This window comes from Notamacropus eugenii, chromosome 2, assembly GCF_028372415.1.
Source record: "Notamacropus eugenii isolate mMacEug1 chromosome 2, mMacEug1.pri_v2, whole genome shotgun sequence".
Classification (NCBI taxonomy): domain Eukaryota; kingdom Metazoa; phylum Chordata; class Mammalia; order Diprotodontia; family Macropodidae; genus Notamacropus; species Notamacropus eugenii.
Window position 1 is genome coordinate 272,361,072 of NC_092873.1, and position 12,482 is coordinate 272,373,553.

At 33.7% G+C, this 12,482-nt stretch overlaps 1 protein-coding gene across 7 annotated transcripts in view; it reads left to right on the forward strand.

Annotated features, from left to right (window-relative positions):
- PTBP2 (polypyrimidine tract binding protein 2) overlaps positions 1 to 11,947 on the forward strand; it is a 133,476-nt gene extending 121,529 nt beyond the window's left edge. For 2 of the 7 annotated variants that reach the window (XM_072644081.1, XM_072644078.1), the window contains 6 exons: positions 2,377 to 2,531; positions 3,962 to 3,995; positions 4,410 to 4,502; positions 9,856 to 10,072; positions 10,169 to 10,246; positions 10,454 to 11,947. In XM_072644081.1, coding sequence (XP_072500182.1) covers positions 2,377 to 2,531; positions 3,962 to 3,995; positions 4,410 to 4,502; positions 9,856 to 10,072; positions 10,169 to 10,246; positions 10,454 to 10,586 — 710 coding nt within the window. In that variant the 3' untranslated portion in view covers positions 10,587 to 11,947. The remainder of the gene's footprint in view (positions 1 to 2,376; positions 2,532 to 3,961; positions 3,996 to 4,409; positions 4,503 to 9,855; positions 10,073 to 10,168; positions 10,247 to 10,453) is intronic. The other 5 variants (XM_072644075.1, XM_072644076.1, XM_072644077.1 and 2 more) reach the window with 5 other exon arrangements.
- The last annotated feature ends 535 nt before the right edge of the window (positions 11,948 to 12,482 follow it).

A 12,482-nucleotide genomic window follows, 5' to 3' on the forward strand; every position in this document is an offset into this window, starting at 1 on the left:
GAAAAGATGAGAAAGAGTTGTAATCTGTACTAATAGAGGGAATATCTACATAGATAAAATTATCAATCTTTTGAATAATGGAAGCATTGAAGGATTTTGAGTATGTAACATTGTGTGAACATTTCCACAGTATTTTGTTTGATATCATTTTTATTAGTTTGACAAATAGAATCACAGTGAATAGGGCACTGTACTTGCCAAGAAAACCTGTGCTCAGTCCTGCCTCCATCACCACTTAGTTGTCTGATCCTTGGCAAGTGCCTTTACTGTTCTGTACCTCAGGTTTCCTTATCTCTGAAATGAAAGAGTTGGACTTTTTGGCTTCTTAGGTACCATCTAGCTGTCCTATTCCTTAGTATTATTAATTATTTAGTATTTAGTAATTCTGCAAATTAGACAAGACCTGGTTTGGTTTTTAATTCTGATAACCTAAGTGACTGTATAAGAATATTTAACATTTTATACTGAATTAGTAAGTTAAAAAGTAGAAGTTTATTACCTGTTTCTATATGGGTAATGGACTAGTTTGTTAAACTCCTTAGTTGAACTTTTCAAGATTAAATTAATGTCATAAAGATTAAAGATATGTTGTACTCCATATGCTACACAGTTATGCTACGCAGTTTACAGGTGACAAAGTTCAGGTCCAGAGGGATAAAATAATTTGCCCAAGATCATACCAGAAGGAGCTGAGGTAGGGCGTGAACCAGCTCCTTTTCTGAGTTCTTTCCAGTCTGTTTCTGGATTAATGAATCCTTTAAATGTTTTGGAGGCTTGTTGTTGTTGGCTGTTTGCTTAATGCTATGCATCACTTAGGCATTTAATAGACTCTTATGCCCTTTGCTGGAATACAGATGGGAGTGAGAAGACAAGGAAATTAGAAACTGTATTTGACGTCAGTAAATGAGTCTGGCATTTTATAGCAGTGTTGGATGTGTGTCTGTCCTATGCAACTTTAATGAAATGATTTCACCAGTCAGACAAAACTACCTAAATGAAGTATTAAAGAATGATATAAAGAAAAAGAAGTCCCCTTTTTGAGAGAGAGACAGCAGAGAGGTCAAGGACAAATAAGAGCAGGGAAATGCCCTTTTAGCACTCCGAAGCCAGTTAGAATTCCCATGAAGTGAGAATGTCAGGAAACTAACTGGAAAAGGTTAGAAAATCAAGTAATCTAAAGTAAAAGTAGCACGTCTACATGGCATGCCCAAAGAAGCGATAGGCAAAGAATGAATAAGTGAAACGGGGGACATCCCATTGTGCCAACTCTTCTGTGCTGTGTCATTTCCGTCTTTGTATAGGAAAATATATATCCCCTCTCCCCCCTTCATATAGAATATTAAATTAACTTGAGAGGCTCAATTTGAGTGAGTTAGTTGATATGAAGAATTGAAAGAGTTCTGAATTAATTAGAAAATGAAAAGTTGATGATGATAAGAGGAAGAAATTCCTCAATATGGAATTGATACGTCCATAAAATGACTTTAATATGAGGAAAAAGATTTAAGAACAAGCAAAGGTCGATGAGTGGTGATGAAACAAATCAGTGAGGAAGGAGTAAAAAACTAATTAGGAAAGGATAAGGGAAAACTCAAAGTACTCAGCACAGTGCCTGGCGCATAAATCTACTCAATAAATGCATGTTGACTGACTGAAAGAGTAAAGAATTGAACCTGGAGGAAATGTGATATTAGAAATCCCTAGTCTTTTTGTTCACTATTGTGAGAGAGTATAGTATTTAATAGAGCTTGTATTCATGTTTAACTTTCTGGCTTCATTGTGGAATTAACTTTTATGATCTTATATGATTCTTATATGAATCTTATATGACTCACTTTAGGTAATTTTGATGAATTAAAAATTTGATACTGTGGGTGATTTGTATTGACCCTACAAAATGAAAAAGACTTTGTTTCCTAAACTATAATTAGCTACCTTATTCCAAATGTGAGTTTGAGGGAAAGATGGCAAGAAGAAAGTTGCCACCACTATTAGCAATATGAACTAATATTATAATAATAAAGACATTTTTAATTACCATTTCTAGATGTGACCCAGTGAAGTTTTACAAGCTTTTCTTGAGATAATTGTCTACTTAGAAATAATATCCAGTTCAATTTTCTTTTGTGCACAGAGTGGCTTCTGGTGAATTTAAAAGGTTGTACTTAATTTTTTACCAGAAAATTTAGGTACATGCTTGAACCAGCATAAACAGGAGCTTCTTCATTTATCCCCAGTCGGTTTCATTTAAGCATGAGAAAAATATCACGCTCTGTTTGGCGTGGTCAGCTGTAAGCTATGCAGCTATCATGCTTAAGTAGATTTTTGTAAAAGACTTGTGTGTGTTTCGTAAAATACGCTTTATTTTAAAATTAGGGCTTCCTGTTGCAGCTGTTCCAGGAGCTCTGAGTCCTTTGGCTATTCCAAATGCTGCTGCAGCAGCTGCTGCAGCTGCTGCTGGACGAGTGGGTATGCCTGGAGTCTCAGCTGGTGGCAACACAGTCCTGTTGGTTAGCAATTTAAATGAAGAGGTTAGTGAAACCATTTACTAGCTTTCATTCTTTTAACTCCATTTCATTTGTGAAAGTTTATCATTCTTTTTTACATTTTTCCTTATATACATGTTAGTCAAAGTATTTTCTGTTTGTCTGCTTCTGAATAAAATTAAAATTCTCAAGAAAATACTTTATTTTCCTAGACAGTCATATATATATTTCTTTATCTATAGATACCTATTTTTCCTGAGAAAAATATGGTTACATGCTATTGTTTGGCTTTTTTATTTTACATTTTATGTTTTCAAAGACAAACATGATCAATTTAACTCTAAAACAATTTTGCTCGTCTTTTCTGATAATTTGCTTGTTCATTTCATGCTTACATGTCATTGCATTTTTAAAATCTTATTTTATGTGAACTGCTCTAATACATTTTTCTTTGAAGGTTCTCCCAAAGATCTTGACGAGGCACTCTTCCAGTCTTTCTTAGTAATTTTTTCTTTGCAGTTTTTAGTCATTGTTCTTCTTTTAAAAAAAAAAAAACTCTTTACCTCTAGTATTTTTTTCTTTCTTGTTAAATCTGAAATCTAAGGGGTTTTTTCCTTTAGTTCTACATTTTATGTCTCGTATATTTTATTTTGATTGCTGTGAAAGCTGGTATGAAATGTGGGAAGCTTGATGGATCAATTTACGATGTCCAGTTTTGAATATTTGTTTCATTTCAATTGGCCTCTGTTAATGTGAACATTAAGCTTATTTTATCATTTGATACTATTTTGTCATCCACAGTTTTGCATGCTAAAATGTTTGAATCAGAGTGCCTTTTTCTTTTAAAAAAAACTTTTGCCTGCATTTCATAACCAGCCATGCTTATGCAGTTGAAGTTCAAAGTTTAAAATTCCTATTGCATGCTTTCTCCTCCCTCCCCCCATGTTGAGATGAAATGCTGTAATTTACTCTTTGATATGGATGTACTTTACCCATATTTGTCTTGGGTGACTACATTTTACTCAGTTTTTCTTGTACAGTACATAAACCAACCATTTTCTGACCAAATTCCTGCATTTCCTATGTACTGACCTATATTTTATTTTTTTTGTTCCCCAATTCCTTATTTTTCTTCTGCATTGCTGTTTCCCTTCCCCATTTCATCCTTTTCCCTATGTGTTCACCTTCCCTTTCCTTGTCTTTTCCCAAATGCCCATCCCCTTCCCTGTCTTATCCTTTATTTTCCTTGTCCTTGTCTTCATTCCCTGTCTCCATTCCCTATGTTCATGCTTCTGTGCTTGAACAAATGTTCCTCGGACCAACTTGCCCCAATTAACCGCCTTGAACCATGATCCATGACCACCTCACCATTCTGCGGGAACCACCCTTCGTTATGGATGATCTGTTCATCTCCGCTCTTCCTCGACTCTTCTCTCTTCTTGTCTTACGCTGCTTGCTCTTCTCTCCTTCTAAAGATGGTTACGCCCCAAAGTCTGTTTACCCTCTTCGGTATGTTATTGTTAGCACTATACTTTTATTATTGATTTGATTTTTGTTTCACCTTAATTCTTATTTGTAGCTAGCACTTTGGCTTAAAGTTGAATAGTAAATCTTTTGCTATTTTTCTTTTGCTGTTTAAAAACTCCATAGACACAAAATTTGTTTTAATGCATGCTAATTTATTTTGCATGGTCTTTAATTTAATATCATTCACATAGCTTTGAGGGTTTATCAAAAATTTATTCTTTTCAAAATTCACTGTTCAAAATCTTGATCTTCTTTACTCATTGGTGTGAATGTCAAGATTGAGTGAGTGATCTCGTTGATGTCTGAATGTTTCATTGATATGTCAAAATTATACTGCTTAGTTGATTGCCCTTAAAATTAATTTCATTTTTGGATTACCTCTCTGACTTCGAAAAGGTGTTTATGGGGATGTGCAACGTGTGAAGATTTTATACAATAAGAAAGACAGTGCGCTTATACAGATGGCTGATGGAAACCAATCACAACTTGGTAAGACTAGATTACGTGTTTGTGCTCTAAATCTTCAGTTACAGATTTTTAAATTATACTAATTCCTTTTAGTTCATTTTAAAGTTACTTTGGTATTCTCAATCTTATATTCTTAATCTCTGGAAGAAAATAAAATAGCTTTACTAACTTTGCACATTAAATACTGAATAGTTGTATTTAATGCAAGTAGCTGTAATTGTTATTTTCGATAGATTAATTCTTTGGCCACGATAAAAAAGAAAATCTTACTTAAGAAGCACATCCAGTTTTTCCCAATAACATTTACTTTGGTTAATGTGCAATCTGTTTATATTTAATTCTCCAGTATAATTCATGTTTATTATTGCAGTTTCAGTGGGGTTTTTTTTTTAAAAACATGATTGCTGTGGCACCTCACGTGATGTCTCACCACCTTATGTTTAAGGTTTTTTTGCTTTTCAGTAATTTAACCTTACACTAACTTATTCTTTCTTAGCGATTATTATGGCCTCAGTCATATATATGTGTATATATATGTGTGTGTATATATATATATATATATACACACACATATGACTATATAGATGCAGACTCAACTGGTTCTTATATTTTGCTCTCAACTGGTTCTTATATTTTCCTTTCTGTCTACAGAAGCTAAACCCCTCCTATTCCTGGCTTGCTTCCTCTTTAGGTACTCTCTTCATTATTCCCATGCGAACAATAAGCTGCTCTTTAGGTAATTTATATTTCTCCCACCTGATATCTCTCTGTTGCCTCACAGTCAGGTGTCTAATTCAGAAGAAATGAAGCCTTGGACTATCACCCTTCATGTATCTTCCTCAAAGAGAGACCTGGGAAGAAGGGGAAAGGGGTGGTGGGGTAATGAGAGCTGTCCTCAAAGAAAGACGACTAGTAGGAGAGATGCGTGGAAACTGCAAAGAAATACATTTAGGCATGATGTCAGGGGAAAAAAATTAATAACAGAACTATTTATAAGTGGAATGGGTTGCCCTGGGAGGGGTATGAGTTTCCTTCCCCAGGGCTTTTCAAGCAGAGACTGGATAATCATGTGTATCAGGTATGTAATAAAGGATATGCTTCTTCAGGTATGTGTTGGACTAGATGAGAAGGCGGGAAAGGAAAAAGCATTTATCAAGGATCTACTACTTGTCAGGCACTGGACTAAGTGCTTTGTGGATATCATTTTTAGGCGCCTCCAGTGTCCCAGTTCTGAAATTTTGTAGTTGAGAAAACATTGAAGAAAAGCTTTATTACAAGAAGGAATGTTGATTCTCTATATTAGGGTAGAAGCACCCCCCTAATCCTTTGTTATTTTCCCTTTGCCTCAGTGTGATTGGCCTTGAGTGAGCCCTTGGAAGTAGAGTTTGTTTGCTCTAGATTGTTTTGCATATTATGATTTATTTAGTATGAGTATAAAGGGTATCCCAGAAGTATTAGTCCAGTTTTAAGTTTTTGTAGCTTTTTAAAGCAGCGCTAAGACTTTTAGAACTGTATTTACTGAGCCTACTTGTGTCATTTAGAGAATTCATCATAATGGATGTTTCTAATCTCATAAGTCTTGAAATAGGATAAAGTATTGTATAGTGTATATAAGGAACCTGACCTAAAATCTAGGAAGGCCAGGGTTCAAGTCTTCCTTCTGACATGTACAGGCTAAGTAACTCATTTTAACCTCTCAGTGTCTCATGTAACTCTAAAGAATAAAAGATTACAAGAGTAAGTTTTGACCTCCATTATCAAGAAGAGTTTGCTCATATGGAGTTTCTTATTTATTTGAAATCAGAAGTTCATCTTAATCCCTATTGCTTGAAATAAGTATTTCTTGTATTACACCTAATAACACAAACTGTGGACTTTGAAATCCTTTACTACCCTCATTTTTCTCTCTTCCTTTTAGCTTTAAATTACCTAGCATGAATTAATAATCTTCTGATTGTGATGAGAAAGAATTTGGAATTTCCTTAAAGTCCATTCATCACCTCATTGAAACTGTCAAAAATTATGTAATAATAATTTAAAAGAATTCTTATGAATATGTCTTAGAAAATACTAATTCATTCGCAAGACCCAGGGGCTTGGGCATGGGAGATTGACAGAATGAGCATTGTTACTGTTGTCTTTTAGAGGTTACTATGTTGCCTAAAATACAGCTTTCTTTTCTCCTTATGCTTGGTTTTAATGGGAATCTATGTTCTTGGGAGAATCCAGTGGATCTCTTTTAGGCAGATACTTTGTTGTGCTACTTTAGTACCATGAGAACAATGAATGTCAATAAAAGTAGTGAAGAAAGGAGCAGTGGATAATATTTAGGAGGGAAGAGAAAGCAACAAACATTTATTAAGTCCCTGCTGTGTGCCAGGGACTCAGCTAAATTTTATAAATGTCTTCATTCATATGAATAGGATTAATTTATAGGATTATGTATTATATAATATTAGGATTAATATAATGTATTTGTTATATATAATTATATAATAATTAATATAATAATTTTAGAAACTATATAAAATATACAGACCAATTCTTTTTAAACAACTTGCATGTCCTTAGAAAACTAATATGTAGACACTGATTTTTCCAGATAATTACTTTTTTTAAAAAAATTGAATAATTCTGGCAAAAAAAAAGTTCTTCAGAAATAGCCGTTCTGCTTTTCCCAAATATCACATTATTTGGGTGCTGAAAGGTACCAGAAAAGTTGTATTACCACCACAGTAAGTTAATTTTATTTTTTTAAAAAAGCTTTTACTTTTCATGTTTTGATGAGTTATTTGTTCTGCTTTTCCCAAATGTCACATTATTTAGGTGCTGAATGGTACCACAAAAGTTGTGTTGCCGCCACAGTCAAGTTATTTGTTACTTTTATTTTTAAAAAAGCTTTTATTTTTCATATTTTGGTGAGCTATTTACAAAAGTATCTTCACTGTTTTTATCTCCTTATAAAATTGGAATCTCTTTGCAAAAGAAAACCAAACTTCACTATATTCAGAAAGATCATGAGTATACCATCTTGTTCATCTTGAATTGCTATTTCCCAGAAGCATTTTACTTTGTGTGATGATAAACAAAAGCTGTGTAGCATTTTTAAAAAAATTATGCCTGTTTGTGTACTCTTTAAATGTACAAGCTACCCTTGCTTCTTTGGGATATGATTATTCACTTTCATATTATCTAGGTTTCTTAACTTTTATCTCTTCTACTCTCTCTCTCTGTTCATTGAATGTACTTGTACTGGAGATTATGCTGAGGAAATACAAGGAAGTAAAACTTAAACTAATAGTAATCCATCAAATGAATAAGAGTATGATCAATCCTTTTGTGAGTGAATGTGTATGTTCCCAGTTTCCCTGCTGCTTTCCATTTTTTCCTAGTATTTCTGTTCGTTATCCCATAGCATTTTTGTTCTGAGAGTTCTCTGATGCCTCAGATTTTATTTCCCCATCCCCAGTTTAGTTGCTACATTCTGAAGAGGGGTCCTTCTTTCCTTAACTTCCTTTCTAAAACTCCACCCTATGATGTTATTTCTCAACCTGAGGTATCCAGTATTTTAAACTCATAATACTATCCTCAAATGGATATGTGATCTCATCAGTTTGTATGTTTTCCTCTGTGGTATAGATTTTACAACCCAACTGTGTCTGCTCATCTTAAGTCTCTTTTCTGTGACCTTCTGTAAGTGTCTAAGAGGGTCAGCTAAAAGTGTTGAAGTTCTTCCTTACTTTCTCTTGCCATATGGAGGATACCTTTGAAACATCCAAGACCCTGTTATCCCTCACTTTTGCCATTTTCCTTTTTGTCTACACACTTTATTTGAAGACAAGTGTTTTAAAATATGTATACTTTTATCTCTAAGAAAAATGTTCATTTAAAATATTGAATAATTCCTGGCTTGAGTTTATAAGGCTCTTTAATGAAAGTATTTTATCCTCATTATTATGGATAATTGAAAGTTTTCTGTACTCATATAGAATGCACTGTAGGATTTCATGATTGGGTTTTTCAGGTGCAAGTATGACGTTCTACACCGTAAGGTAGAACTTTTGTGTCTGGGCATAGTTTAAAATCCTGTAATGATACACACACACAGGCGCACGCGCAGGTGCACGCACGCACACTGTAGACCTTAAAAATGGAAGAGGCATTTGTTTTTGTAAGTCATAATTGTTACGTATGACCAGAGAAATTAGTTGCCCTTGTGTTTTCAGAAAATAGTACTTTGTGTTTCTATGACACTATGCTTTTTCAAAGTATGTTAACCTATAACCTCATTTAATGTTCACAACAATCTTTTGTAGTAGACAGATAAGGAAATTTATGCAAACTAGTTTGTAAACTCAGTCAGATTTCAAATTCCCTTGAGAGCAAAGTGCATTGTCCTATATCTTCTCTTTCTCTCCCATAATACTGAAGATGTAACGTATACTTACCATGATTTCTTTGGTGTGAGCTCAGTTTATTGATCTAGATGGCAACTTGTTCTAGATACCTTAGTCTTTTTGAGCTGTTGTGATTGGGGAAGAGGGGGGCGAGGGCGGGGAAATGATCACAAGTTGGTCAGTTGGGATTGCAAGCCTTTTTGAACTCTAATCAGATGTAGCTCTCTGGGCATTGTCTCCAAAGCTTTTCTGACTTGATAGCTTGTGGTATCACTCCACTTGTCATAATTTTCAAGAGCTCAAGGTTTCACAGTATCTGAAAACTGGGAGTCCACTTATAACTCACCTAAAATGACATGACTCAGTAGGAATAAAGGCAAGATTAGAACTCTAGGTCCTTCTGATTGATGATCTAGTGTTCTCCCTATTGTATCCTGACATTGCCTTTTACCCTTGTATCAATAACTAATTCTATTCTTAGCTATTTAATTTAAAACTTTAATATGGTCCAAGTATGTGGCAGATCAGGGAATATAACTACTATTTAAGAGTCATGAGAGTGTAGATGATGGAAAGATTTAAAGAGAAGTTAACTTTTTAAAAAAAGATTGTCCATTTCACATGTGTTGAATAAAAAAAGGGAATATTTATAAAAACAGCTGTATTTTAACCTCAGTTCATTATTCTGCATTGATGCAAATTGCTAGTGATTTCTTTTATTTATCTCAGAGTTCATTACAATGTATTGAATTGCAGAATTTTTAGTAGGTGATAATATTAATTATTATGGTTTACTATAACCTGAAAAGTCTGGGAAATCTTTGGATTAATATAAAGTAAATGTACTTTGTTATTTTTTGTTTAGTGTTTTATGATGACTTTCAAATAATTATGCTAACAGTATTTAATTTACCCATTGGCACATCATCACTGTATTTATTTTGGTATGTATTTTAAAATATGCCTTCTTTTCTTAGCAATGAACCATCTGAATGGACAAAAAATGTATGGGAAGATTATTCGGGTTACTCTCTCCAAGCATCAGACTGTACAACTACCTCGAGAGGGACTTGATGACCAAGGCCTAACTAAAGATTTTGGTAATTCCCCATTACATCGCTTTAAGAAACCTGGCTCTAAAAATTTTCAGAATATATTTCCTCCATCAGCCACTCTTCACCTTTCCAATATTCCGTAAGTATTTCAGTAGAAAAATGTGAAGGGCATTTGCATTTATTCCATAAAGTAGAAGTTACTAACTCTTCCTCTTTTTCTCTTCACTTTGTCTAGTCCATCAGTAGCAGAAGAAGATCTACGTACACTTTTTGCTAACACTGGGGGCACTGTGAAAGCATTTAAATTTTTTCAGTAAGCAAGCTTCCTTGTTTTTTAATTTTTTAAAAAATATATTGTAGAAATACATGCTTATTTTAGGTAGTTTATGTTGTTTCTACTTAAAGAGATTATTATTTTTAATTCTTCTCCCAATCCTTCCCTTCCCCACAAACACACACCCAGTCAAGTATTTAGGTCTCTAATACTTGTCACTTTTTTAACTTGGTAATTTTGTTTCAGAAGAGATCACAAGATGGCGCTTCTTCAAATGGCAACAGTGGAAGAGGCTATCCAGGCACTGATTGACCTTCATAATTATAACCTTGGAGAAAATCACCATCTGAGAGTTTCCTTCTCCAAATCAACAATTTAAAAAAAAGAGATAAAGATTTAGGGTGAATCACATTGTCAGTGTCATCACCTGTTGACTGTTCAGAAAAGTGGGGACCAGAGTTTGACTTTTGGGTTTTTTTCATGCTGTTATCATTCCTTGGTTATAATAAAATGAAATGCATATGTTAAAAGGCAGAGGTATTAACTGCTTTTTTTTTTCATCTGTTGTATAGGGAATCCATTTTATTGTCTGTTCAAAAGATTTCAGTTAAATCGCACGTTTTTTTTTTCCAACTTAGTTGACATACGTGCCTTAAAAAGGAAAACTAGTATTGCTAGAATGCATTTACTAGAAAAAGGAATTGGTTGTCTAGGGCACATTGTTACATGGGAATTAAAATATGTTTAGGCAGGGGTGTGTAAAAAGGTTAAGTTTTTGTTTCTCCTGCTTGGAAGTTATTTTTTATTATTGGCTTATCACATTTCTTTCAGATGAGATACATAACATTGAAAGAATAAAACACAGCATTTTATTTTATTTTTCTAATTTCTACTGCCTTAGGCTTTCTTCCTTTAAGGTACATTGGCCTTCTGTATCTCATGATTCTGGTCTAGATTCAGTTATGAATGTAGGCATTAGTTAAAATTAACAAGGGTGCAGAGTATTAATTTCTTAAGACAACAAAAGTGATTTCTGTAAGTTTGAGCCCTATGTGGAAAGCATTGTGGAATCTTAACCTTTTTGTACACACTCTTGTGGGACGTATCATATAAATGTCAGCACTAAGTAATGTCTTGTTTGTGGCTGAATATTTTTCGTAGATGTTTTTGAAGTTGACATGACTTATGTGCATTTAAATATATATTGCCATCTTTAGTTTGTAATTAAGATTTGGAATATGGTTGTGGATTTCTGAGCATGTGCAGACTGGTCTAGCTAGTTCAGGAACTGGTGCATGTATTTTTCAAAGATAAAGAAAGTGTACTGCGAAAATTTGCAGGAAGATTAATTTTGTGGCAGTTTTCTAAAACTGACAACCAGGTGGGACCAAAGTTTATGTGCCTTTAGTCTTAATTTACCTTGCATTGTAATATTCAGTTTTAATAAATCTTCAAACTATTTTGTATTTAGGAATAGATCTGACTTTACTATAAACATGGCTCAGAATCTACAGGTCAAATTAATTTAAACAATTCTTGTCAATCCGAATTGTTGATTCTGTTTAAATGACCAATACTTTTTGAAATTGATGTACTTAGTTTCAAGATTCATAGATTCTGTTATCTATGTAGACAAAATGGTCATGTATATTTTCTATTAGTTGGGTTTTTACATCTTTAGAAATGTAAAATTCAGTATAGTTTGGAAGCGGCACAATTAAAAATTAATTTTCTAACAAAGTTGGGAGGTTTGACGGTCGTTTAATTTCATTTTATGTGTACTCTGCTTACCTCTGTAGCATGCTCAATAAACACTTCTGTAGCTCTGTATTCACCTTTTCTGTCTTTCTCTGCTGCCTTTTCTCTTTTCTCTTCTTTGTTTTCACTCTACTGTGCTTCTGAATTCATGTTTATTCTCTGCCAGGGTGGGAAAGGAATAATAATATTATATTTCTATGGCTTTTTACCATAAATCTAGATGCTGTGAAAATATACCAGCTGGTTTTTTAAACATGAAAGACAGTAACTGCTTTTCAGGAGGACACATATTAAACATTTCCCACCCTGTTGTAATCTACTGCTTTAAAGACATAACTTTTATTGTAGCTTGTTAGTTCTCTCTCTCTCTTTTGTTTTTTGGTTTTTTTAATTTTATTTTAGTAGATTTATGCACTAATAGATCTTTCAGGTTTGCCATGCTCTCGCTGCAGTTTCATCTTTCATCTTTTGTGTCTGCTAAAGATTTCCTACTAATCATAAAAGTACCTTGTGAATA